The sequence below is a fragment of the Hemicordylus capensis genome, chromosome 3 (assembly GCF_027244095.1).
Source record: "Hemicordylus capensis ecotype Gifberg chromosome 3, rHemCap1.1.pri, whole genome shotgun sequence".
Taxonomy (NCBI): Eukaryota; Metazoa; Chordata; class Lepidosauria; order Squamata; family Cordylidae; genus Hemicordylus; species Hemicordylus capensis.
The window spans coordinates 166,964,193-166,991,724 of NC_069659.1; the positions used below are offsets into that span (position 1 = coordinate 166,964,193).

The 27,532-nt window shown below is 42.9% G+C and overlaps 1 protein-coding gene across 14 annotated transcripts in view; it reads left to right on the forward strand.

Annotated features, from left to right (window-relative positions):
* Window positions 1-27,532, forward strand: part of MYCBP2 (MYC binding protein 2) — a 259,460-nt gene that overhangs the window by 20,538 nt on the left and 211,390 nt on the right. For all 14 annotated transcript variants that reach the window (XM_053305497.1, XM_053305498.1, XM_053305501.1 and 11 more), the window contains exons 2-9: window positions 705-780; window positions 9,022-9,237; window positions 9,368-9,521; window positions 11,212-11,408; window positions 21,980-22,222; window positions 22,540-22,611; window positions 24,427-24,523; window positions 25,346-25,419. In XM_053305497.1, the coding sequence (XP_053161472.1) occupies window positions 705-780; window positions 9,022-9,237; window positions 9,368-9,521; window positions 11,212-11,408; window positions 21,980-22,222; window positions 22,540-22,611; window positions 24,427-24,523; window positions 25,346-25,419 (1,129 nt within the window). The remainder of the gene's footprint in view (window positions 1-704; window positions 781-9,021; window positions 9,238-9,367; window positions 9,522-11,211; window positions 11,409-21,979; window positions 22,223-22,539; window positions 22,612-24,426; window positions 24,524-25,345; window positions 25,420-27,532) is intronic.

Consider the following 27,532-nt stretch of genomic DNA (forward strand, 5'->3'; position numbering starts at 1 on the left):
TTTTTATAATATAAAATAGATTAAATATAAATCTATTAACAAATGGATAATTAATCTAAACATTCTTTAACTTGTGAATAGTACTTGTATTTAATGATTTTTCATCACGTTTCCCATGAGAGCCCATGAACATATCTCTTCCTTTTGTTTGAGTCCCTGAATGCGTTTTTGTAGAGACTGGACAACAAACCACAGTGTGACTTTATTTGCTGCTGAACAATTGCCTAGTTTGAGGTTATGAAATAAATGTTGAGGAACTACTACAAGTTTGGAGTGATAAGCAGTTGAAGGGTTATGGCAAGCTGTCTAATCTTGCTTACTGTAGGGTAAAAGGTGTGAAAAACACTGACCCAGGTTTTCCCATGAAAATGCCTTGTGTCCATGAATTCCCCCATGGGTGGGGGGCAGTGTTCCCTCTAACATGGATTCCCAGATGTTGGCAACAGCTCCCAGAATCCCCAAGCAAAAGCCATTGCAGCTGGGTATTCTGGGAGTTGTAGTCAACATCTGGAAATCCCTGTTAGAGGGAACACTGGTGGGGAAGGGAATAATGTGCTTATTACATAGAGCATTATATTTGATACCTTTGAGGCCCATGCTGATAGCTTTAAGGCAGACATAAAATTTGTATGAAGAAACAGGGCCTAAAGGCAATGTACTTGTTCTTTTTAGTGTGAAGTAATTTTTATAAATTTCTCTCATAGGTGTAAAAGAATCTTAAGCAAGAAGAAATTAAAAAGAAAGCAGAAGAGTAAACTGAAAATAAAAACACGGAGCAAGGTACGTTCTTCTGTTTTCTATTTTTTTTTGTATAGGACCATTTTATCTAGATAAAGTATTACAGATTGAAAGAAACTTATTGTGCTGGCTGGTCAAGCTATGGCTAGTAAAGAAACACAAGGAGTTCTGTACAGGTTTGGTGGGGAGGGGAACATATTTAAATCCAAATCATTTTAGTGGGACTTCCCCTGGAAAAAATGATTTGAGAGTTGCACTATAATAGTGCTCAGTACTTTAGACTTACGATTTTTAAAAATCCTGTTTAAATTTACTGACTGACATCCTGACTAACGAAGCATTGGTGCTTCTGAAAAGTTCAGTGAACTCAGCTCCTCTGCTAGGTCAGTGGTAGGGGCAAATTTCAGTGATTTCCCCTTCCCCAGGAAGCACTCTGTGTCACCCGAAATTATTATTTTGAGTCATACAGCTCTCAGGGACATACTTTCAGGTGACACAGATGGCTTCTGGGGGAAGATGACATAGTTGAAATTTTCCACATACATACTGGCACCAGTGCAATGTTAGCCTGAAACTCTTCAGAAAACTGTGCTATACCAGTGCTTCATTGCCAGCCACTCTGTTTTATTTTGATTCTTATCTTTGTCTATACTAAGGTTCTGTGTTGGTTGAAACTCTCTTAAATATGCAACACTCCTAGAAAGTAGAGCAGATAATGCAATTTAAACATCCAGAAAGATTAAAGGATCCCATCTAATAACTTCTCTCTAATAGTTCATCTTTCGCCATTAAAACTGTTTCATATGGAAAGTCCTTACAGATCTTGTCTGAGTAGTTAGTTGAGCTTCATTTGTACATTACATTTCAGATCCACTAGCCTAGTTCAGATGTAGTGGAAAACCATGGTTGTGCCCCTCCTCCTATTTTACATGAAATAGGAGAGGAGGAAAGTTCTTACTTTCATTTTGAAGTAAACAACAGTTCCATGTTACATCCAAACTTAGATGTGATGTAAGTAAAATTACAGTAAGGGCACAAACCAGGATCTGAAACTGTACCTTACTTCAAAATATAAGTAAAGCCTTACCTCTTCTACTCTCAGATGCAAAAGGGGAAGGGAAGAAGTGTGTTTGCTCATGGCTTGCAGAGGCTCATTCACGTTGTAGAAACTTATGGTTTCTTAAGTCTGAACTAGGCCATTGACATACAAAGCAGCTTACAACAGCAAACCAAAAATGGAATTATTATTTTTTACAGCAACACAGTGCATCACCAAACAATTCATTAGCGCAGGGGTTCTCAAACTTGGTTCCCCAGATGATGTTGGACTACACTGCTTATCATCCCCCGCCACATTGGGGGCTGGTAGAGTTTCAGTGATGCTGTTGGTACCATTGGTGGATAGTCCTCAAGAAGAACAAGAGACCTTTTCCTCTTGATTAAATTTATATAGTGCTTTAGAGTGTTCAAAATGCTTCACGTTCACTATAATGTGAAGCTGACCACGTGTGCACTCAACTCTTGTCCTTGTTGGCTGGTTTAGTCAGCAAGAGGAGACTGACAGAATGGGTGGAACATGTTGTGAATGCCTCTCTGTGAGGGCAGTAGTGATGTGCATGAAATGGATTTTGTGTTCAGGAACAGAATGCAATATCCCCAGATTGTTCCTTCAGAACAACCAGTTGAGCCGATTGTTCTGATAGAATGTCCCAGTTCTGCATGAGAATGTTCCAAGCGCCATTTTGGACTCCCAAATGGAGGTGTTCTCACCACGCAAATGGTTGCCATGCATGCGCAGAGGCCAGAAGAGCACCATTTTGGAGTCCAAAATGGCTCTTGGAACAGTTGGAATGTTCCAACTCTGGATGGGGTCGTTCCATTCCAAGCTCAGAACAGGCCCTTCAGTTGAAGGGCATTCTGTTCCAAGCTTGGAACACTTGAAGGCCCATTTCAAGTTGGAATGTTTTGACTGCAGAACATTCTGTACATCCCTAGAGGGCAGCATGCTATCTTTGCTAAAAGAAATGGTAGTTAGACCAGTGCTGAAAAAGCCTTATTTGTTGCCTGCCCACTGTATTTGGATATCTTTTAGCCTATCTTGAATTTATGAAAACAGTTAGTGCTTGCTGGAAACCCAGTTTAAGGGATTCCTGGATAGCTTCAGACTTGCTTTTGGAACAGAAACAGCCTTCGTTGTCCTGGTTAAATAATCTAAAGTGGAACTAAATGGGGATGTATGTCCCTCTTGGTTTTGTTGGCAGCATTTGATATCATTAACCATGGTATTCTTCTGGACTACCTCTCAGGGATGGAATTAGGAGTCACTGGACAGTGGTCAGTGATACTGTGCTTTCTGCAGGGGATGGACTGGTTCCAGAAGATAATGCTGGGGACTTGTGCTCGACCTTTGGCATGTGGTGTGCCATAAGGTTTCGTCTTGGCCTCCATGCTATCTAACATCTATATGAAACTGCTGGGGGAGATCATTTGGTGATTTAGAGTTTGATGTCATTAGAAGGTTGATACTTAGATTTATGTGCCAAACTACATGTGACATTAAGTGTATATTTAGAAGATTAAGTGAATGTGGAAATGGACTGGGAAATGGTCCTTTTATCGTTTTTTTAAAAAAGTCATTTTGAACATTAGTCTGCAGAAAGGAGTTTTGTGATACATGATTATATTTTTATCTTTTATCTTGTTTTAATTCTTAAAAGCAACCTTACAAAGTAGGTCTGTCCTGTTACGTTCACGTTGCAGATGGGGGCCTGAGCTTGAGAGAGTGGCTGCTTAAGGCCACCTAGTAAATTACTGGCAGAATGTATTTTATTTTAAAAATTTATATCAGACCTTCCCCCAGAAGGACCTGAAATTATTAATAGTAAGATAAATAAAACAAAACACCAATATTAAGAAGGTTAAAGACAGAAACAACATAAAAGGCATTAAAGTGGTTATTCTCTTAGAATTAGTAGAGAGAGAGAGCAGAGCATCTGTCCGTATCTAATGCCAGCGCAGCATTCCTCCGGGGTTTTTGCTGGTCTCTAACTTATGCATTTATTATTATTACTAGTATTTTTAAGCCCGTTATAATAACAGGCGCTAGCTTTTTTTTGCCCCTTTAATTGTTCTTCCCTTCTATTGGTTTTTTTTATTTCTGTCTCTCTGTCTTTCTTTCCTTTCCTTCCTTTTCTTGCTTTCCCTTTCCTTCTCTCTTTTTTCTGTTTTTATTTATTTATTTATTTTTATTCTTTTTGTTTTCTTTTTCTCTATTCTTTCTATAATGGGCATGTTCTTTGGGGCTGTTGGTTCCTCCCCCCTTTTTCTCTTTTTCTATCTTTTGTTTTTCTCCCTTTGTTCTTCACTTTTATCTCTCTTATTTTTCCTTCCTCTCTCTTTGTTTTTTTTTTTTTTGTTCTTTTCTTTCCCTTCTCTCTCTTCTCTCTTTTTCCTTCTTTATTTCTTTATTTCTTTAATCTTATCTATTGTTCTGTCTCCCTCCCTCATTCCTTGGGTGGTGAGTGCCGGCCCTGCTGCCATCAGTGCCGCCCGTACCCGCCGTCTTCCCCTTGGCCCCGGCATCTGACTTTCCCGGCCCCGGTGTCCTCTTCCCTCCCACCTCCCAGCGTGCCACCCAGAGTGCCGTCCCTGCCGGCCAGATTGCTGCCCACCCGGCCCCGGTCTCTTCTTCCCTCCTGCCTCCCAGAGTGCCGGTCGGCAGCAATAGAACCGGCCAGCATGGCCGCCTGGTGTCGGCGGTCATGTCTCCCTCGGACTGTTCTGGGAATGTGCTTTGCGCATGCCCGGAACAGCCCAGGGAGACACGGACGCAGACCCCAGCGTTCTAAGGCACGGACACACACTCAAGCTTCTTATTATAGAGGATTATTGTTATTACATATTTCTATACTGCCTAAAACATGCATCTCTGGGTGGTTTACAATTAAAATCATTTAAACATTTAAATTATTAAAAACCCAACATAAAAAAGTATTAAAACTATAAATCTAATTAAAAGCCTGGGTGAATAAATGTGTCTTCAGTGCCTTTTAAAAAGTTGCCTGAGATGGAGAGGCTCTTATTTCAACAGGGAGCACATTTCAAAACCCAGGGGCAGCAACGGAAAAGGCCCATCCCCGAATAGCTGCCAGACGAGCTGGTGATAATTGCTGACGAATCTCTCCAGACAATCTTAACAGGCAATAGGGCTCATGGTGAAGAAGACGTTACCTTGAATAGCCAGGGCCTAAGCTGTTTAGGGCTTCATAGGTAATAACCAGCACCTTGATTTTGCCTGAAAACCTATCAGCAGCCAGTATAGCTATTTCAACACAGGAGTAATTATGGTCTCTCCTAGATGACCCAGAGACCAACCTGGCCACTGCATTCTGTACCAACTGCAGTTTCTAGACTATGTACATAGGCAGCCCCACATAGAGTGCATTGCAGTAGTCCAGCCTGGAGGTTACCAGCATGTGTACCACCATTCTGAGGTCATTCATGTCAAGAAACAGACACAGCTAGCGTATCAGCCAAAGCTGATAGAAAGCACCTTTGGCTACCGCCTCAACCTGGGACAACAGGGAGAGGGTGTGATCCAGAGTACCCCCAGACTGTGTACCTGTACCTTCTGGGGGAGTGTGACCCCCTCTAGAACCGGCAGATCAATATTGTCTCCCGAGTTCCAACCCCGCACAATAAGTACCTCCGTCTTACCTTGATTCAGCCTCAGTTTGTTATCCCTCATCCAACCCATTACTGCCTCCAGGCACACGTTTAGGGAGGTTATGCCTTCTCCTGAGATGTTGACATGGAGAAATAGATTTGGGTGTTGTCAGCATATTGATAACACCCTGCATCAAATCTCCTGATGATCTCCCCCAGCGGCTTCATGTAGACGTTATAAAATATTGGAGACAATATGGAGCCCTGAGTGATACCATATAAAAGTTGAGATTTTGAAGAACAGTCTCCAGGAGACACCATCTGGAATCTGCCCGTGAGGTAGGAGCGGAACCACTGCAAAGCAGTGCCTCCCACCTACAATCCCCTCAGATGCACCAGAAGAATACTGTGTTCAATAGTATCGAAGACTGCAGAGAGATCCAGAAGGACCAACAGAGTCACACTCTCTCTGTCAATTCCCAATTGAAGATCATCCATCAGGCTGACCAAGGCAGTCTGCACCCAATAGCCTGCCCAAAAGCCAGTTTGAAATGGGTCTAGATGATCAGTTTCCTCCAAGACCGCCTGCAGCTGGGAGGCCAATGCCTTCTCAATCACCTTGCCCAGCCATGGAAGGTTAGAGATAGGCTTGTAGTTGCTTAACTCTTAGGGATCCAAGGCAGGCTTCTTCATAAGCAGTCTAACGATTGTCTCCTTAAGTCAAGGAGGCATTCTGCCCTCCCTCAGAGAAGCATTTATAATCTCTACAAGGCCCTCTACAACAGCCTCCCTGCCAGATAGTATAAGCCATGTCAAACAAGGATCAAGAGGGCAGGTGGTAGGCCACACCATTCCAAGCAGCTTGTCCACATCCTCAGGAGTCACAATCTGAAACTAATCCAGGATCATCACATAAGAGGAGCTGCTGGACACCTTGGCATCAAACACTGTAACAATTGTGGAGTTTGGATCTATTGGCCCGAATACAAGAACTTATGTCTACAAAAAATTCATTAAAATTGTCACAGCGAGTAATTGCTGGTTCCAAGTACTGATTCAAGGGGAATAGGGTACACACTAGCTCCTTCACAACCCTGAACAACTCCGCTAGGCTTGTACTTGTGGATGCAATATGGGTGGAAAAGAATAGTTTCTTTGCTGCACATATCGCCTGAGGATAGAGCTTCAAATGCTCTCTATGTAATAATCTGTTGCACTCTTGTCATCCACCTCACCGCTTCAGCCCCCATAGTTCTTCCGTATACCAAGGGGCCAGTTTAGAAGCGGGTCAAGAGGACTCTTAGGAACGATCATGTCCACTGCCCTGGTGAGTTGGTTGTTCCATTTCTCCACCAGAGTGTCAACAGGGTCACCAGCAGAGCCAACTCCACCTTCCTCCATGGCTCCTTGGAATCCTATTGGATCTAATAACCTTCTCGGGCGGACAGTTCTAATAGGCCCTTCGCCCCTGCGGAGGTGGGACGTGGTCGTGAGTCCAACCTTAACTAGATGGTGGTCCATCCTTGACAATGGGGAAATCACAGGAGTCCACACCCACAGAACACCACCCTGTTTGGAATGAAAGACCAGATCAAGTGTGTGACCAGCAATATGCGTCAGTCCCAAGACCACTTGGGGGTAGGCCCATAGTTGTCAAGGCCTTAGGTCGCTATGAACTCCTGAGCTGCCCTGGACAGATTTGTCCCAAAGTGCACATTGAAGTCCACCACCACCACCACATGCCTGGGAGACTCCAATGCCAAACCCGAGACCAAGTCTGTCAGCTCAGTTAGGGACTCCGTTGGGCTGTAGGGTGATTGGTACACCAACAAAAGTCCCAACAGAAGTCCCTGGTCCCCAAACGTAAGTACACACATTCAATATGGTCAGATGCTTTGACAGGGATCCTGGCAAGGGAGCTGGTCTTATAGACCCCAGCCCACTCCACCTCCCCACCCATGCCCCCTCACCTGCTGCTTAACAGAGTGCCCTGGAAGGAGAAGCTGGGACCAAACTGGGCCACCAGCATCCTCCAACCAAGTCCCTCTGATACATACCAGGTCAGCCCCTTCATCCATAACCAGAACATGGATGATTTCAGTTTTTTTCAGGGCCGACACCTGGCATTACAAAGGAGCAAGGTGAGGCTTTGTGGGTAGTTGGCACTGCTTTCCAAGGTCAAAGAGCTAGCAGGACATCCAGAAGGGGAAATAGCAATTATGTTTCTGATTTCCGTTCCCCTACAATGGCCTGCTTTAATTTTTTTTTAATAAACGTGATTTATGGATAAATCTAATAAATTGAACAATGCTTCAACAATGTAGTTTATAAAATTGGTTCCAGTAGAAGATTGCACAAACCACTTCAAAACAGCAACTTATGACTCTTTTATGTTTTTGAGCCCTTTGGGAGATCTGGAACCATCTTATTTATTGTTTATTTTTCTAAGAAAACTGCTTTGAGAACTTTTTGTTGAACAGTGGTTCTTTAGGTGGTGGTGGTAGTAGTACAGAATTAGATCAAAGCAGCAGGATTTAACTTAGCAGACAAAAACCATGGACGCAAATACTAAAAGCAGCCTAAATAGGCTAAGTTTTTACCTGGCATCTAAGTGCATACAACTTAGGGGCCTTTCTAGCTTCCACAAAGAGGGAGTTGCAAAGAGTGAGCACCACCACTGGAAAGGTTCTGCTTGTAGTGGATCTGAGTAGTACGTACATTCTGATAGATACCTTCTAAACTTCACTCAGTGCATGAAGTGACATTCAAACCTTGAACATGGTGATTTGTGGCTCAGGCATTTGTTCACTATATTGTACCAGCTCAGTGTTTCTCACAATAAGGAAGCAAGTATGAAGGACAGCCACTCATCCCTAAACATGCGATGAGCACATCCCATGAAGTTACAGCCAACTGATGCTCTTTGGTATGTGCCTTAGTGTGTTACGGCTGCATTTGACCTTCATAATGGACACATTTACTGGTGTAACCTCATTGTAGCAGCAATAGCTGCAATTGTCAAGTGAAATGTGAAGCATCTTTCACTTTCAAGAAGATGCACTTTGACACTTGCAGACCCCTTGACAGCAGATGGGAGAAGTGGCATGTGTGGGCTGCTGTAGCAGGTGGGCATCCTTTTTTGTCCTTAATTAAAAGCTGCTGCAGCTGTTTGACACAAGTTCTTTCAGTGCCATAGCCCTGGAGAAATAGGTTGTGAAATCTGCTTAATGAGTGAACTCATACTGTGTTACAGCTTGGCATTCTTGCATCAGTTAATTCATAAGTGATTCCTGCAGAGTGGCTAAATAAGAAAAAGTTCTCTCAATTGTGGCTTGTCTCAAGGGAGTCTGAGACAAGCCACATATTAATATATTGCAGCAATATATGATAAATGCCCTCCCCCTTATATCCTTGATTTCTCTACACTAAGAGCTGTAATTACTCTCAGCTGCAAACTTGATTGTCTGTTGTTTTGTTCATTCTTAGAATAACAATCTGGATTTTGAACAAAGATTTGGGGTTTATTAGAAGAATGTAGTTTTGATGGATACCCGTCTCTAATTAACTTGAAGATTTTGCCAAGCTCTTGACCGCAATAATTTTTTTTTTTTAAATCAGAGTGAAAACCTGGATAGTATGGTAACCATACCAGACATCAAACTTCACAGCAACCCTTCAGCTTTCAATGTCTACTGCAATGTGCGACATTGTGTTCTGGAGTGGCAAAAAAGGGAAACATCTGTAGCTTTGGCTTCAAAAAATACTGTGCAGAGTGGTGATTCTGATAGTGATGAAGAGGAGGAGGCTAAAGAGCCCCCGATCAAGCTTCCAAAGGCAAGTAACTCTTGACAGTATTTCAAATGCATATGTCATTGACATATTAATCTCTGAAATGTTCTGCAATAGGGAATTCAAACTATCTTTGCATAATAGGACTTGTTGCATTGTTTATTTGTGTTTTCAGATAATTGAAGTTGGGCTGTGTGAAGTTTTTGAGCTTATCAAGGAGACAAGATTTTCTCATCCATCTCTGTGTCTGAGAAGTCTTCAAGCTCTTCTTAATGTACTTCAGGGCCAGCAACCAGAAGGTCTTCAATCGGAACCTCCTGAAGTTCTAGGTATTGTAGCTACATTTTTAAATGCTTTTTTGGAAAACAGAATAAATACTGAACACTATAACAAATTATGGGAAGCATACACCACACCCAACAGCAACCTTACTCATTTGATTAGAAATGTCTTCATAGTCCTTTGCTGACAGTAGTATTGCATCTTTAGTGATAAGATTCTTCTCAAACTCTTTGCAGTGACACAGGTGAGCAGTAGGGCAATTTAACAGATATTGATATTTAACATTTCTAATTGCACCAAGGGCAGGAAAAAATGCTGTTCTGTCTTATGAGTTACTGCCTTTTAAAGGTAATATAGCTGCTGTATTAAAAATGATTTACTTTGCTAAACATACACACTTGCCAGTTAAAAACAGAAATGCAAATTGATTAGTTTATACATCTTCAAGATATTTAAACCATTTAAAAGAGTATTTTTTAAAAATAGTGGATACCTTTTAATATAAAACTTAATTGACAGACCACAGAGAGAGCTTTTGGATAATGTGTTGAACTTGCTGCTGTAATGTATGTTAGAGGATATTTGAGCCAATTAATGAGTATGAGGGAGAGGGCATTTTGGACTAGTCCTAGAACATGTTCTGAGGGCACATGGTAATATTTTATTTATTTATGTATTGTATTGTATTTCTATACTGCCTGATATAGAAACCTCAGGCCGTGTACAAATTAAAACATAAAACAATATTAAAAAGTTAAAATTGATAAAACAGATAAAATTTCAATAAATAAAAACACATTAAAATTGAAATAGAAACACATTAAAATGGCTATTTTGTAAAGTAGCCATTTTGCTAAAGCTAAGGAGGTCTGGGTTTGGTCAGTGTCTGGCTACGTGACTGCATGGGAACCCCATGACTGCTGCTTTGAGTTCCATGGTGGAAGAAAGGTAGGATACAAGTACAATAAATAAATACCTCGATTAAACGGATGACTGTTACAGCCAGAGTGTATGTGTGTAGCTTTGATCTCATAAAATAAAAACAAATTAATCAGTTTAAAATTAATTTTAATTTTCTAAGTGAAATAGCAGCTGGAGGCACAGAACAGGATCAGGACTGGTATTGGGGAGGATAACTTTGTTTAAAGTCCCCCTCTCGATGCCACAGTTCCAGTCCTCCCCATGGCTGCTCTTTAAGTTAGAAAACCCAGATTTAAAAAGCAGAGGGGAACAGATTCAATTGGTTAAAGTAGTCCTCCCCCCATGTCACAGAATCCTGATTGCCCTCACTTGTGGCTGCTATTTAAGTTGTGGTTGAGGGGGAAATACACATAGGGCCAAACTACACATTTAATGGTATGTGTAGTTTGGCCCTAAGTGACAACGAGCTACTGTCCTGTTTATGTATCCTTTACCCATTGAATCTTCTTCGTACTTTAGGTTGAACAAGTGAGAGACAGTGCATCTCTGCTGAAATTAAGGGTTCTTTACAATGCCATGTAGATACCCATTTAGTCCTTTAAAATGTCAATTGAATGCTAATTTTAAAAAGTAGTACTCAGTATTTCCTGAGCAAAGGCCCGTTTACCTACATTGTCGCCAGCAGGCCTTGTTAGTGATTTCACTACTCTAACAAAGCTAGCTGCTAATGTTTCTTGAGTTTCAAAGGTGAGTTTCAACAGTTTTATGCTTCAACAACCTTTGCTTTGTGTAAGTAACTTTTCATTTTATCTTCAGAGTCTCTGTTCCAGCTTCTTCTAGAAATAACTGTTCGGAGTACTGGAATGAATGACAGTACTGGTCAGTCTTTGACAGCACTTTCATGCGCTTGCCTCTTCAGTCTTGTAGCTGCATGGGGAGAAACAGGAAGAACACTTCAGGCCATCTCTGCTATCCTTACGAACAATGGGAGCCATGCTTGTCAAACAATCCAGGTGTTTTGATAAAACTACTCTACCTCTAGAATATTGTGTTGACTGAATGTTGTGCTTCAGTATCTGGCCTTAATGCTTTGAAAATTCATGCACGCTTGTTGATTGTTTGTTTTCCAAATCAGAGCTGGGCAGCTTGAGTGCTAAGGGTTCATTAGAACTATTGTGAGGTAGAAGGTTACAGATACTATGACTGAGTTCAGTGTAACTGACCCTAAATATATTTTGTCATTTTCATGAAATTGGTAAATATTAAAAACATTATGGAAGTAGGGATGTGCACAAAACTGGCTGGCCCGGTTCGGTTCGAGTCTGAATGGGACCGGGCCAGTTCGGTTTTGCCCCTCATCGAAAGCTCCCCCCGCTCCAATTCAGTTCAATGTGGGGGTTCACAAACCAATCACAAGTACATACCCCTTCCAGGGGGCTTCTCTGAGGCTGTGGGCGGGAGGAGTCCACAGAAGTCCCCCCCTCCGCTGGCCTTCCTTGTGGCAATTTTTGCCACAAAAACTGCCCAGTTTGGGTGTTCGGCCCTTTCTGGGCCTCCCCCCCCCGTTGCGGTGTCCATTTTGGAGGCTGCCACACATGTGTAATGGGTATCTGCATGACCTGTGTAATGAATTTCTTTTTAAAAAATGTGACTCATGAACCCCCTGAATGGCTGGTGGGATTCAGTCCATGGTTGGACTGAATAGGGGGTGGTTCGGTTCAACTCCAAACTGTCGAACCTGTTTGCACATCCCTACATGGAAGGTATCCTATTCTGAAACTGTTTAAAGTGAAATTCTTCAGTCAGCTCATGATAAATTTTGGTATTTCTGTTGGAAATCTTATGTTTCCTTGCAGCTAGTTCCATGCACCTAAGAGATTGTTGGACTTTGCTTCTCAAACAGCAAACCTCTTTTTTTGAAATGACAGGAATTTGAAAACTCTTGATGTGGCCTAGGGATCTGCCACTCAGAGGAAAATGTTTTTTTTAAAAAATCCCACTGGACAAACCTGATGTAGCTCTTGGAATTCTGGCCATAATGAATATGGACTTTTCTGGATATGTTTTCTCGTTAGGCATCACTGTTTCACATTTCTGTCTTCTAAAAGCTCTGAATCTGGTTTGAGATCTGTCGATGCCCTTAAGAATGGGTTCTGCACCTGCGTAGGAGCCAAGTGGTAGCCATGCCTGAGCTTGTCGAAGCGCCCAAGCCATGCCCGTATGCTGGACTGTGCTATTTAAGGTGTGGCTGAGGCGTGAAGTCCCTCAGTTCTTTTCCGACCGCCTTGCATCTCATACCTACGGTCTGCTGCCTCTTCGTCGGAAAGTTCCTCTGTTTCTTCGTTCATCTTGTTAACTCCGGTTTTTGACTTGGACTGGCAATCGGACTTCGTTGGAGCTTTAATTCGGAACGGCTGACGGCGATTCTCTGGCTTTTGACTCGGACTGGCTTTGGTGACTTTCTGGCAATCTGACCACGGAACGGCTCCAACTCCAATTATGGCCGAGAAGAAAAAAATCATTTAAATGGTGCGAGGGTTGTAGTGCTAAACTGCCTTGGAAGGACCTCATGACCTTTTTCTGTTGTGCCTTGGAGAGGAGCATAACGTCTCCTCGTGTAAAATATGTCTGTCTTTCTTGAAACAGACACAAAAAAATTGGGCTCTTCGCCTTCGAGCGGTGATTTATGATGAAGTATTGAGCCCTTCAACTCCAGGCACGCCTTGTCCTTCGATGTCTGCTGTGCACCCCTCACCTGTGCAAAAGGTGGCAAAACCCTCTTTGACATCGAGCGGGCACAAATCTTCCAGCACCGAATCCGCCAAGAAACCCTCGATCGACATCGAGCAAACCTTCTACATCAGAAAAGTCTTTGGCGTCGACACCGGCTAAGAAACCCACGGATTCGAAATCTTCTTCATCTTCCGCCTCTTCCTCGAAGTCGTCACGCCACTCCGAGGGATGGGATAAGACTGCTAAACGTCGATGTGATGACCGCTCCACTCCACATGAGGGTAAGCATCGAAAGGAGCGGGAGACATGGGACCGTACACCGTCCCCTCCTTTGGTGCAGCCATCAACATTGTCTCGCCCTTCTTCCATTTCTGCACCCTCAACGTCGAGGGAATCCACTAAGCTATTGACGTTGGATCCCGAGCCGGTGGTTGCTGCTTCGACATAGATAATTCTTGAAGCCAATGAGCCCTCGATACCGTGCCTATCTGAGGACGTTACCTTATCAACATCCATTGAAGTTGACACCGATCAGCCCATGAGTGCTGCTCTTCACTCGGTACAGATGACTTTCGATACCGACCTGACTTTGAACGTCCTACGCTGTCACCAACACCGACCACAATGCCGGCAGCTAGTGCTCTTTCTCCAGCCCCAACACCTCTGACATCCTTGGCCTCTCCTTCGACACCGCAGGTTACTGTACGTCTACCTTCCGCATTACATACTCCAGTCCTCTCAGCACCCCTCGGCATCGAGCTCCTTTACCAGTCTTCCAAGTCATCTATGTCAACGCTGAGGAGTCTCTCCCAACAGCGACTCATTCCCTCCTTTCACTGTTGGACTTGACATTGAGTACACACTCGACATTTACTGGCTTTCCATCAACAGAGCTGGAACCACCTCAACATAGAGTGGCCTCTACGTCACTACGTTCAGCTCCACTATCACCCAGCCATCTATGTCCACCAACTGCCTGGCATTCTTGTGGGTACCGCCACCCATCCCTGGGCACCACTTCTCCTGCTGGCCCGTATGGAGATGAGAGCAATAGGCCTTGGAGGCCCTTTACACTGTCCCGTCCCTCCTCTATATTCAGGTCGGTAGCCACTCAGACCTCTCCCCTGGCTGTTACCCAGCAGGCTTCCCAGACCTTTACGGTTCCCTTTTGCTCAGAGTCCACACAAACATCAACACCAGTCCCTCTGGTTACATCTGCTACTCAGACTGCCCCTCGCCTGGCCGAGGACGACCGTCCACCACCTGATTCTCCTTCAGAGCATTACGAGTCCTCCGATTTTGAATCTGACCCAGAAGATGCTAGTTCAATTGTAGAACCGCCTACGGATGTAGCACCAGTGACCTACGTTTCTCCTAATGATGAACTCAAAGCTTATCACAAGCAAATTCGTGCTATGGCTGATTCTCTGGGATTAGACATCCGATTGCAATTAGCCACCATTGACAATCTGGTGTATAATTTTTACTAAAATCGCAATCCACAGCCCCTGTGGCTCTGCCTATGTTACCTGTCATCACTAGGGCAGCCAAATGCGCTTGGGAGGTATTACACATCTCCACTCCAGCCTCAAAGAAGCTGGAAAACCTTTACAGGGTTCAAGAAAAGGACAATGGTTACCTTTTAAAACACCCAGCGCCTAATTCCCTGGTGATCGATTGTGCCACGGCATCCAAGACTGGCAAAAGATATACAGTTCCCCCGGACAAAGAGGGTAGGAAGCTGGACCTGCTAGGGAGGAAGGTTTACTCAACCTCTTGCCTGTCTATCAAGGTGGCGAATTACATAGCCTGCACAGCTAAATATGCGCATGGCCTTTGGGAAATGTTGGAAGGCGACCTGGATTCGCTCTCCTTTGATGAATTTAAAACCAGGTTTTCGCCAAACCCTAGAGAACTCAGGAAACCTGACTCGCAGACAGCTCAGCATTGCCAAACATTTGGCAGAAAGTGAGTCACGGGCAATGACAGCAGCCATTACATTAAGGAGACACGCTTGGTTAAGGTCAACAGGCATCCAGTTGGACATGAGGGATAAAATAGAAGGGTTACCCTTTGATGTCTCCGGTCTCTTTAGTGAGACAACCGATTCAACCATGGAGCAGCGTAAGAAATCAAAATTTACCACTAAGACTTTCACCTCACATCCGTCCACCTCAACATCTTCAACGACTTACCATAACAACTATGGCAAGTTCCGCTCCTCATATAAAAGTCAGGATAGATGCTACTTCAGAAAATCCTTCTCTACTTACCAGCGCTGCCCTTACCATCAAAAGAGGAAGGTTCCTCAATCCCAGCGCACAAAGTCGCAGGACACTCAGAATCATCTTTGAGATCGAACACTGCCCATCGACACCATTCAACTCCCCGACACCTCACATCCCCTTTTTCCCACAGCGGGGGCTCTAACATCTGCCTTGATGGGTGGTTCCAACCTTCCGTCCCAGCCGACCATCAGGCTGGCAAGCCATGCCCCTGCATGGCACCACATAACATCTGATCGGTGGGTCCTGAAGATTATAACCGCTGGTTACGCGATTGAATTCAAGACCCTACCATTATTCCTGGGGATGAAACTCATGCCTCCTTCAGACACACTACAGCAAGAGGTGAGGGAGCTACTAAAGTAAGGGGCTATCACCCCGGTGTCATGGGCGGACAGGCGGGAGGGGTTCTATTCCTGTTATTTTCAGATCCCCAAGACGGATGGAGGCATTCGGCCGATTATGGATCTCCGCCGCCTGAACAAGTTCATCTGCATCAAAAAATTCTGTATGATGGCATTACAACAGATCCTTCCTCTGCTCCCAGGAGAAAAGTGGCTTGAGACGCTGGACCTAAAGGACGCCTATTTTCATATCAATATACGACCTTGTCATCGCAAGTACCTACGGTTCACCGTCTATTACCCTTCGGACTTTCCACACCGATAGTTTTTACAAAATGTATGGTGGTGGTATTGCTCACCTGCGAACCAGGGTTTCAGTGTATCTTTATTTAGACTGGCTCCTGACTGCAAGGGACAGAAGCGAGTTACGTTTGCACATCCAATATGTAGTGAACCTACTTCACGATTTGGGCATTGAGATAAACTTGAAAAAATCACATCTGGATCCAACTTCGGTGACCTCCTACATAGGAGCGATCCTGGATACAGTACAGCAGAAGGCATTCCTGCCGGAGGACGGATTTGCTTGCATTCAGGATCTGATCTCCCAATTCCATCACCAACCTTTGCAACCAGCCTGGTTGATACAGCATCTGCTAGGCCTGATGACGTCCTGCAACACAGTAATCCACTATGCATGGCTAAAAATGTGGAAGCTTCAGCTCTGGTTCTTGTCTGTGTTTCATCCTGCCAAGGACAGCCAGACCAAACGCTTATTGCTTCCTCCACAAGTACTTCAATTGCTTACCTGGTGGACGAATCGCAGGAACCTACTCAGCGGAGTCCCCTTCTAGGCTCCTTGGCCTAGGATATAAATGGCTACAGATGCCTCCCTACAGGGCTGGGGAGCCCATTGCGATGAACACAAGATCCAAGCTAAGTGGTCCCCACGACGAGTCCAGTTGCACATCAACTTCCTCAAACTTCTGGCTGTCTTCCAGGCTCTACAGGCCTTCCTACCAATCCTTCACGGCAAAGTTGTCCAGATCCACCTTGACAACACAACAGCACAAGCTTATGTCAATCGCCAAGGGGGGACGGTGTCCCGCAGCCTCTGCGCCCTCAGTGTAGAATTGTGGCACTGGTGTATTCAGCACCAGATTTATCCGATAGCCGTGCATATCAAGGGCCTGGACAACACCTTGGTGGACGACCTCAGCTGAGTCTTCCTGAAGGACCGTCAACACGAGTGGGAACTCCAGACAGAAGCTGTGACTCCCTCCTTCGACCTATGGATGAGGCCCACCGTGGACCTCTTTGCTTGCTCCAAAAACGCGAAATGCAGCCGCTTCTGCTCGTGGGTGGGTCATGACCCCCAATCCCTCGGGGACGCTTTTCAACTAGATTGGTCCCTGGAGACTCCATACATGTTTTCTCCTCTACCGTTAATACCCAGAGTAGTAGCTCGCCTACTGTCCAACCCAACCAACTGTATCCTAGTGACTCCTTGGTGGCCAAGGCAGTCCTGATTTCCACAGCTATGCAGACTGGCAAGGAACTGCTACAAACACCCTCCTCGCTGCCAAGATCTTCTCACTCAAGACGGGGGTCACATCCTGCACCCAGACGTCCAAACCCTCCACCTGACCGTGTGGTGGATACTCTGTTAAATCATATTCTGCTCAATCAATGGAAAGAATCCACATGCCAGAACTATCAGAGCAAATGGTGCTGATTTAAAGCCTACGCCCGCACCAAAGGATTCCTTCCTAAATATGCTTCAATCTGTGAAGTTCTACGGTACCTCACCACTCTAAAAACAAAAGATCTGGCTAATGTGTCCTTAAAGGTCCATCTGGCTGCCTTGTCTTCTTACCACCCAGGTTGCGATGGGAGTACATTATTTTTGCACCTCTTGAGCAAAGCCTTCCTGAAAGGCCTTTCACGAGTTTACCCTTCAATCAAGCCTCCAATAGAACCATGGAGCCTGTCATTAGTCCTGTCATCATTAACCCAGGCTCCCGTTGAACCCATGGCCACCTCTTCACTGAATCTGGTGTCTTGGAAGACAGCCTTCTTAATTGCCATTACCACTGCCAGACGTGTGAGTGAACTCACAGCCCTTAGGGTTGACTCCCCTTATACGATCTTTTACCCAGACAAAGTCCGCATGCGTCTGGACCCCTTGTTCTTACCAAAATTTGTGTCTAATTTCCACCTAAATCAGGAAATCATTTTACCAACCTTCTTCAAGAATCCTACTTCTGCTCTAGAACAGTCATTGCATGCCATGGATGTATGCCGTGCCCTCCTGTACTACATGGACCGCACGAAGGCGTTCAGACTGTCTACCCAACTTTTCATATCCTATAAAGGACCAACTAAAGGGTCCCCAATCTCAAGGCAAAGGATGTCAAGATGGTTGGTGGAGCTTATTCCGCTTGCTTATTGTCTACAAGATAAACCACCTCCAGAAGCCATTAAAGCCCACTCCACCAGGGCTCATGCTTCTTCTGCTCTACACCTTTCTGGGGTCTCCTTTGAGGACATCTGTAAAGCTGCTACCCGGTCCTTGGAATCCCCCTTTGTAAAGCACTACGCCATAGACGTACGCTCTGCTGCGGAGGCTACCTTTGGGAGAAGTGTTTTGAAACAGGTGTTACATTAGCCACTACTGCTCCCTCCTCCTAATGGAGCTTGCAAAACACCCATTCTTATGGGCATCAACGGATCTCGAACCAGATAAACAGGTTGCATACCTGTAACTGATGATCTGGTAGAGATCCGTTGATATCCATAAGACCCTTCCGTCCTCCCCTCTGCAGTAGTGCTGCATCTATGTGCGTTCAGGTGTGTAGCCTCCTTCTGTTCACTTGGGCTCTCGTTTACGTCATGGATGGACTTACCTGATGGATGATCGTCCTCTGCGACGGTCGTCCAAGAACTGAGGGACTTCACGCCTCAGCCACGCCTTAAATAGCACGTTGTAGCATAATGACGTCACGTGGCTTGGGCGCTTCGACAAGCTCAGGCATGGCTACTGCTTGGCTCCTGCGCAGGCACAGAACCCATTTTTATGGATATCGATGGATCTCTACCAGATCATCAGTTACAGGTAAGCAACCTGTTTTTCTTGTGATTCAGTCACAATGGCTGGTTCAGACTAACTAACCATAGTTAGGATTGTGAACATGGCCCAAGCCTATATGCTCCCTCTTCTGTTCTGTTATGGACCCATGACATCAACATCTTTGGTTGATTAAACTGAAGGTTGTTCAAAGCTGAGAACAGGGTTTAACTCTGACATAAGATTTAAACTCTTTTAAATGTTAACATACTGGCTGGTAGGCCAAAATTGTCCACTTGAGTCACAGTCACAGTTCTTAAAACAAAGCAGGATTCCTGGCTGTGCAAACAGAAGAGGTAAGGGAAGTAGGGGTGAACTTGCAGACTCATTAGTCTTCAGGTTGCTATGTATGTATGTATTCTATTTCTTTAGAATATTTCATACCCAACCTCCCCCCCACCCCCAGCACACTGCTGCTTGGGGTGACTTACAATAAGAACACTGCAATAAATAATAAAACAAACTGGCAGCAAGATAAAATGGCAGACAAGCTTAAAACTGGAAACTCAATTAAAACCAATTTTAGAATGCTTCTCTAAAAAGGAGAGTTTTTAGTTCTTTTGAAAACTTATCAAGGAGGGAGATTGACAAAGCACCTCTAGGAGGGTGTTCCAAAGACAAGGAGCCACTACTGAGAAGGCCCTGTCTCTGGTCGTGTTAACTGAATCTCTGTCAATGGTGGGACTGAGAGGAGGAATTGCCATGAAGATTGCAAATGGCAAGCCTGCACTTTCATACTGGCGAATGTGGTCATACCCCACTTTGATTCTGACTCAGAAGCAAACTGGCAGCAAGTAGAGCTGCCTCAGGGTAGGTGTAACACTTGTGTGGCTATTAGTGCCCAAACACATTCTGAACCAGATGAATCTTCCACACAGTCTTCAAATATAACTGCAGATAAAGCACATTGCAATCATTCAGTCTAGATGTAACCAATGCATGAGAAATAGAGGTAAGATCTGGTTTCTCCAGGAAGGGTCACACCTGGTATACTAGCTGAAGCTGGTAAAAGGCACTGCTGGACCTCCATGGATAGCATTGGGTCCAGGAGAAGCTCCAAGCTTTGTCCCTGGTCTTTCAGGTGAGTGTGACCCCATCTAAGACCAAATTTACTTCACTACATGGATTACTTGTTTTACTGACCCAGACTGCCTTAGGTTGTTTATGATGCATTTGTTCATCTGAAGAGAGTAACCAACAAGTGGATGTGTTAAGTGCCTTGTGGTTGTGTGTTTTGCCCTTCTGTAATGTCCAAAGATAAAATTGTAGAAAGGAGATGTGCATGCTATAAGTATATCTGAAGCCTGCATTAGGGATGTACCCAAACCATGGTTTGAAGTGCTGTTCAAGCACTTTTATGGAAATGGTACTGGGAACCTTTAAGATAAAGGAGAGCAGGTCCTTACCTGCTCTCTGCTACCTCATTCAGCTTCCTCCTGGGGCAGCTCGCATTCCAGTAACCCAGGAGGGAGGTGGTGAGAAGAGAGTGAAACACACCACGTGGAGCCAGCATGCACATGGCGTTCGTGCATGCGTGGACATAATTTGTGATGCACAGGCAATTATTGGGATGCAAGCTGCTGCCTCAGGAAGCTGTATGGGGCAGTGGAGAGCAGGTAAAGATCTGTTCTCCTTTTATTAAAGTTCCCAGTCCAATTTCCCTAAAAGTGCTTGAACCACACTTTGAGCCACAGTTCGGGTGCATCCATATCTTGTATATCTCTCTCATGGTTGCTCACCTTCGGATATGAGGAAAAAGCAGAAGTGCCAGACACATGTTTCCACCTGTACAACTAATAATAATACAGGTGGACCTCTGTATTTGTGGGGGTTCAGTTTCCGGGTTCTAGCGCAGATAACTAAATCATGGATACTGAGGCATTGGGGCAATGGGGAAAGGGAGGTTAGGTTCTTGAAGGACACAGAAAAGGCCAAAAAAGTGAAAATGGCCCTAGAAAAGTGAGTGAAAGTGGCCTAGCATCCTCCCTGGGTCCCCAGCAGCCTAGCAGTGCCCCCCCATCGAGTCTCGATGAAAAATAATGGGTTTTAAACATTTATTTTCTTTTAAAATGCGCCACAAAATCTCCCCTGTGCCCAAAATGGTGGCCGGAAATGACCTTGGAGATAATTTCTGGCCACCCCTGATTCATGGGGATGTGGTTTAACTCCTCCCCCCGCCTTTTTCCATGCCTGCTGAGGTCGGGTCAAATGATCCGACCATAGATACATGAAACCACGGATACTGGATCTGCAAGTAGTGAAGTTCTCCTGTAATAATAAATAAAGAACTTTGTTAGCTACCCCATAACAAATTATTCTCTGGGTGGCTCACAACACAGCGTTAAAACATCAAATAAAAACACATAACACAAAATAACATACCAATACAATACAAAACAATTTAAAACTTGTTTTAAAAAGTCCGTTTTAAAAACCTGAGTGTACAAAAAGGTTTTTATCTGGTGTCTAAAAGAACAAAGTGATGATGCCAGGCAAATCTCACTGGGGAGGCTGTTTCATAAATGGGGTGCAACCACCGAAAAAGCCCTTTCCCTTGTAGCTACCTGCCTCGCCTAGTTTGGCAGAGGCACTTGGCTCAGGGCCTCTGAAAATCTTAAGATCCAAGTTGGGACATATGGGGCAAGGTGCTGGAGCTGGTCTAGGAGCTTTCCGAATGCAAAGGTGTCCTGCAAACTGTATGTTGCCTAACTTGAGTTAGAATCTTTTGCCCTAAGCATATGTAAGAAATGAGCCCTATTGAATTAAGTGGAACTTCTAAGTGACACATGTTTTAAGATAATTTTAGATAATTTTGTGAAAGGGAAATATGAGTAGTGGTATGTAATATACTCTGATGTTCACATATGCTAAGAATAGATGCTTGTAGCAAATAAATACAGCAGATACAATACATAGCATTGACTCATTCAGGTTGCTGCTTAGGACATCTCATTCTTGCCCTAGAGAAAATACTTTTAAAATAATGAATGTGACACTGTATTGTCATTCACACTGAATCCATTGTTTTTCTCACTTTAAGACTGATGGTTTAACATTTCTAATAACGGACAATTGTGTTATGTTTCTTCATTTAGGTGCCAACTATCCTAAATTCCCTCCAGAGGAGTGTGCAGGCGGTTTTGGTGGGCAAAATACAAATCCAAGATTGGTTTAGCAATGGAATTAAGAAAGCAGCCCTAATGCACAAGTGGTTGTTGAAGGAAATTTCTGTAGATGAAGATGACCAGTGTCTTCTTCAGAGTGATGGTTACTTCCTGTATTTATTATGCAAAGATGGACTGTACAAAATCGGCTCTGGATACAGTGGGACAGTCAGGGTAATGTCAATTTTGAGCTTGGACTTCTAGTTAAGTTTTGTTTGTTATATTTAGAATATTTATATACCACTTTTAAACAAAAAGTACTCAAGTGGTGTACATATAAATAGGAATGAGAAGATGGTTTTCTGTCTCAAATTTTAAACTTTTTAAAAACAGCTTTACTGTAGTAGCAATACTGTAGTAAATCTGAATACTTATTTAAAGAAAAAATATGTATCAAAATTTGGTGTATTCCTCCTCCCCATGTTTTAAACCATTGGTGTATAAATAACCAATTTAACATTTGTCACACTAACTGTTTTGCTATATTATAGGGTCATATATACAATTCCACATCTCGAATAAAAAATAGAAAAGAGAAGAAATCTTGGTTGGGTTATGCTCAGGTAGGAGAAATATTTAAAGCAACACGAATACATTGATTTTATATTGAACAAGCTAGATTGTATTGGTTAACTTGGGGTATAACCTTGTATGACTTTTGAAAATCCTTTTGGGTAAATAGAAAGGAAACAGTATCTGTGTTTGTATTTTATAGTATGAAATATAACTTGCTTTGTTAAAACCAACCCCAAAACACATACTTGGTGGCTATTGGACAATAGGACTTCGCACGACCATTAATTTTGTTCCAGGTTTGAGAAGGGTCAGGGATTATCTATCTCATCATTCTTATAATGGCCACAAAGGTTGTCTTTGCACAGTCAGTCTTTGTGAGGTGGCCACTTTGATAGTATGCTTTGATATACTAATTGTTTTGCATATAATAGATTTTCCTCCATGGGCTACAGTATATCAGAAGTGATGAGCAGCTGCCAATCTTGGGGAAACAGTGGAGATTTAGAAATGTATCCCATATCCTCCACTAACAACTGTTGTTAGCTGTTGGGGCGTTTCTATATGTTTGGCTTTGGCATCCTCGCAAGCTCTCTATGTGGAGAACAGATCTTTGTTGTAATATGAAGAGTCACTTGGCACATTTTTACTGTAAATGTTGCTCATGGCAATTTTATTTTTATTTTATTTTATTTTACATATTTGTATACTGCCCAAAATGCAGTTACCTAAGGGGAATAAGTCATTGTAAGACTGATGGGAGTAAACTGTATATATACACTCAAAATGGTCCTTAGTGTTCCAAAATATGTATTTGCTTTAATATCGCAATGCACTGCACTGAATTATTGCCATAATGACATCATCCTCTTCTAAGAATACATAGAAGTGCATCGCATTATGGTGCCATGAGAGTGTGACAGTACATTAAGCTTTTTAGGGAGCATAGTAGTTTACAGTTAAACCAACACTATTTGTAGAGATATTAAGAAGAGTGAACACTTGGTTTGATACAAACCTAGAAATTAATGTGTATGTTCAGCTTCTATGCTTCTTTCCTACAAGACATAGAAGGAATAGGTTCTAGCCTAAGCTCCTTGTAGGCTTAAAGTGTGCTTACAGTATTACTTAGAGTATTTGTTGGATCTAGTGCTGCAGCTTTATGGTTCTGCCCTCTTCTCAATGGGGTACAACCCACACCAATTTCAACCAAGGGTTAAGTAGTCAATCTGGTGATTGACTATCACCAGATAGTTTTGTGTATTCATTCATTCATTCGATTTCTATACCGCCCTTCCAAAAATGACTCAGGGCTTTTTACACAGAGAAATAATAAATAAATAAGATGGATCCCTGTCCCCAAAGGGCTGACAGTCTAAAAAGAAACCTAAGATAGATACCAGCAAGTCACTGGAGGTACTGTGCTGGCGGTGGAGAGGGCCAGTTACTCTCCCCCTGCTAAATAAAAAGAATCACTACATTAAAAGTTGCCTCTTTGTGTTTGTGACTGGCATACTGAGTCAGTGTAGGAACTGCAGTCTGTGTAGCATTTAAGCAGTTACGCAGGAGCGGCTGTAAAGAAATACTGTTGTGTTATAGAGGGCCATTGCTTCCAATGGTGTACTCTTATGCAACTGCGTTTGCCAATTGTGCAGTCTTGTGCAACTGCACAAATGTTCTGTCCGTATGCTATCAGTGCCTTGTGCAGTATGTCAGCCTGTGTGGATATGTTTGTACAAAAATAAATTTTAAAAAAATCAAATTTCAAAACAAGTAAACTAGGAAAATCTTGGAATTATAGTGAGTTATATTACTGTGAACACAATTCTGAAACTTGAATGGTCATTCTCTGATATGTTTAACAGGGTTACTTGTTATATAGAGATGTGAACAATCACAGCATGACAGCCATAAGAATAAATCCAGAATCCTTGGAACAAGATGGTACCGTAACTTTGCCAGGTATGGAAAAACAGATTGACCCTTAGGAGGCCATGCTTTTTATAAAGTTCCTTATTCTAAAGTCATGATACATTTCATATTCACCATACCATTATAAATTACTGAGCCAGTTACTGAAATTACTGATTTTTGACTGATTCAACACGTCAAATTAGAGCATATCTTAAATGAACAGAGTTAGACTCCAAGTCACTGAGAGCTTAATACATCATTTGATGGTACATTCTCTTGGCTTTTACTAGTAAAAGAAGAAAAAAGATATACCAAAACCCCATGTATCAGCTTTGTACAAATGATTCAATTTCCCCACTTGTTTTTAAAATGCAAGTATATGAAATGGTGTTTTCCTACTGTCACAGACTGTAGTGTTCTGTAAAAATTTGCCATCGGATTGTGAGAATGTGAAAATTCTAGTAAGTTTCAGGTACATTGCCCCTTCAGTAATAATGTGTTGAATAGTGTTGTCCTTTTTGTTTATGTTTTCCTAATTGCAGTATGTATCATTAAAGCAAACAATGCACTTTGAAGGAGTAATTGATAGTGACCCAGATTCTATTTACGTGCTAAAATATCCATGTAAAACACAATAAATCTGTTAATTAACATGCCACAAAAGAATTTGTTGTGTTTTCTGCAATGAGCTAACACACCCATTCCTCTGGAACTTTCTCCATATATTCTTCTTTCTTCCTGTTGGCTTCCTTTCTATATAGAACTTCAGTTATGCTTACAGATCACATGTGGAAAGATAGAAGGTAAAATGTTGGTTTAGTGTGAATTGATATAGCGTAGTTTTTATGTGTGTGTGTTTGTTCCATGCAGATTGTCAGACAGAAGGGCAGAACATCCTTTTCACTGATGGAGAGTTTATTAATCAGATAGCAGCTTCTAGAGATGTAAGTATAGCATGTCCTTTGAAATTTATTTTTTTTGGCCATGAGTTCATTTAATAATTTAAATGCTAGCCTCCAGTTTTGCATTTATTGGTCCACACTGTATATGGTATATCTGCTTAGCTTCTTAATTTCTTTCTACTATTTTATACAGAAGAAGAATATTTGAGTTATCATTGCTACAAGAATTTTGTTTTTGCAATGAGGAGCAGTTAAATTGAAAGAAGTGATGGGCTCTGCTTCATTGATTAAGATATCTGTGACTTTATTGTGCATGGGAACTATAGGAGATTTTACCACTGACCTTGATTGCTGCTGTACCAATAATTTGATTATATGTGGAATAAAAGGCTAGTTGACTCCCAAGCTTCCACTTGCTTTGTAGGTACAGGGCACCCGGTATGTGAGAGAAGTTAAGTGGAAGGAAGTTAAAGAGCTCATGTTACTAAAGCCAAGCAGTTGCTTCATTGATCATTTTAAAAGTGCTGTGCTGTGGCAGTGGTGGGGAAAAATATCCTTCTGTGCTGCAGTCACCTCTTCAAGCTGCAGTCACTTTTCCATGTGATGAATAACATGGTAAATCTAGCCAGTCCCAGCCCACCTTGATACTGAATCATGTATGTTCACTGTGATGATTTTACTGCCCACTTTACAATAGACATGCTTTAACCAGGCTCTGCTTTGACTGCTAGTTTAGATCAGAGTCAGAATTCAAGATACATCAAATGCTGTCATCTTCTGTTTCACTTGATTTAAGTCGGTCTCATTTAGTGGCATGGATGTTGTGTTTGGGGGCATAAGAGTTTCCAGAATGAACTAGTCCCATGTCAGATAAGATAAGGAATCTCCTATTAGTTAAGATTATTACTGGATAATTCTGTAGAAGACAGGGCACTCAGCCTTTGCTCAGAAAACGGAACCATGATTTTCCAGCCACCTATCCTGTTTCCAGCATGCTCTTATTAGGAAGGATATTGTTACTAGTTAGAAGTGATTGTGCCACATGGAGCCTACAAGATTTTTATGTGTGTTTAAATCATTCTGTGGGGTGCTGATTGATATCTCAGAAAGGATTCTGTAGAGTGGTAAAAAGTGCAGAAAAGGACTGCCAAAATATCAAGGCGTTAGAGCACCTGAGAAAAGCTAAAGCACTTCATATTTTTTTGCCTAGAAATGGGAGCAACACCATAGGCACATAACATATGATCAGTAGCACAAGGGAGAACTTGTGCCTCTCTTATAACTTGAGATTACCTAATGAAAATGATTTGTAATAGATTTCAAGATTTATTTATAAAATACACAATTGTACATCTTGTGGTATCCCCTGCCACAAGATGTGATAATGACCACTATGTTAAATGGCTCTGAAGGGAGACTAGCTCTAAAAGAGGATTAGAGAAATTCATTGGGGGTTGGTTTGTCTGTTACTATTAGCCTTGATAGCTAACTGGAGCCACCATGTTTAGAGGTAGGACACCAGTTGTTGGGGAGAGGGCAGTCAGCAGTGGGAGGCTTGTTTGTCTTCATGCTTTGCATGTGATGGACCATGATAGATTAGATAGACCTTTGAATTGATTCAGCAAGGCTCTTGTGTTCTTGTAACATGATCGAGATAAACCAGAAATCAGGACTGCCCATGAATGCTTCCATTCAGTCCTAGCAAGAGACGGTCTCAGAAGAAGTAATTAGTGATCATTGCCCTGCTGACATCTTCACAGTGTCAAAACTTTTTTCCACTTTCCCAAACAAGATGTTTGAGATCTGATGTTGAGTATAATCAGTGTAGTGACAGCAACCGGCTCTGCTTTCGCTTTCATCTGACCTAGGTGCTAAAGCAGGGCTACTCAACTTCAGCCCTCCTGTAGATGTTGGCCTCCAGCTTCCATCATCCCTGTCTATTGGCCTCTGCAGCTGGAGATGCTGGGAGCTATAGTCCAAAAACAGCTGGAAGGCCACAGTTGAGTACTGCTGTGCTAAAGTGTTCAGTAATCAATTATTGATATATAATGAGGGCGAGAGAACAGATGTGGATGACATGAATGAACCTAACAAGACTGAAGCAATGGTGGTTGAGCAATATTATGACTTAGGAATGGTGGTACTATAGGGACAC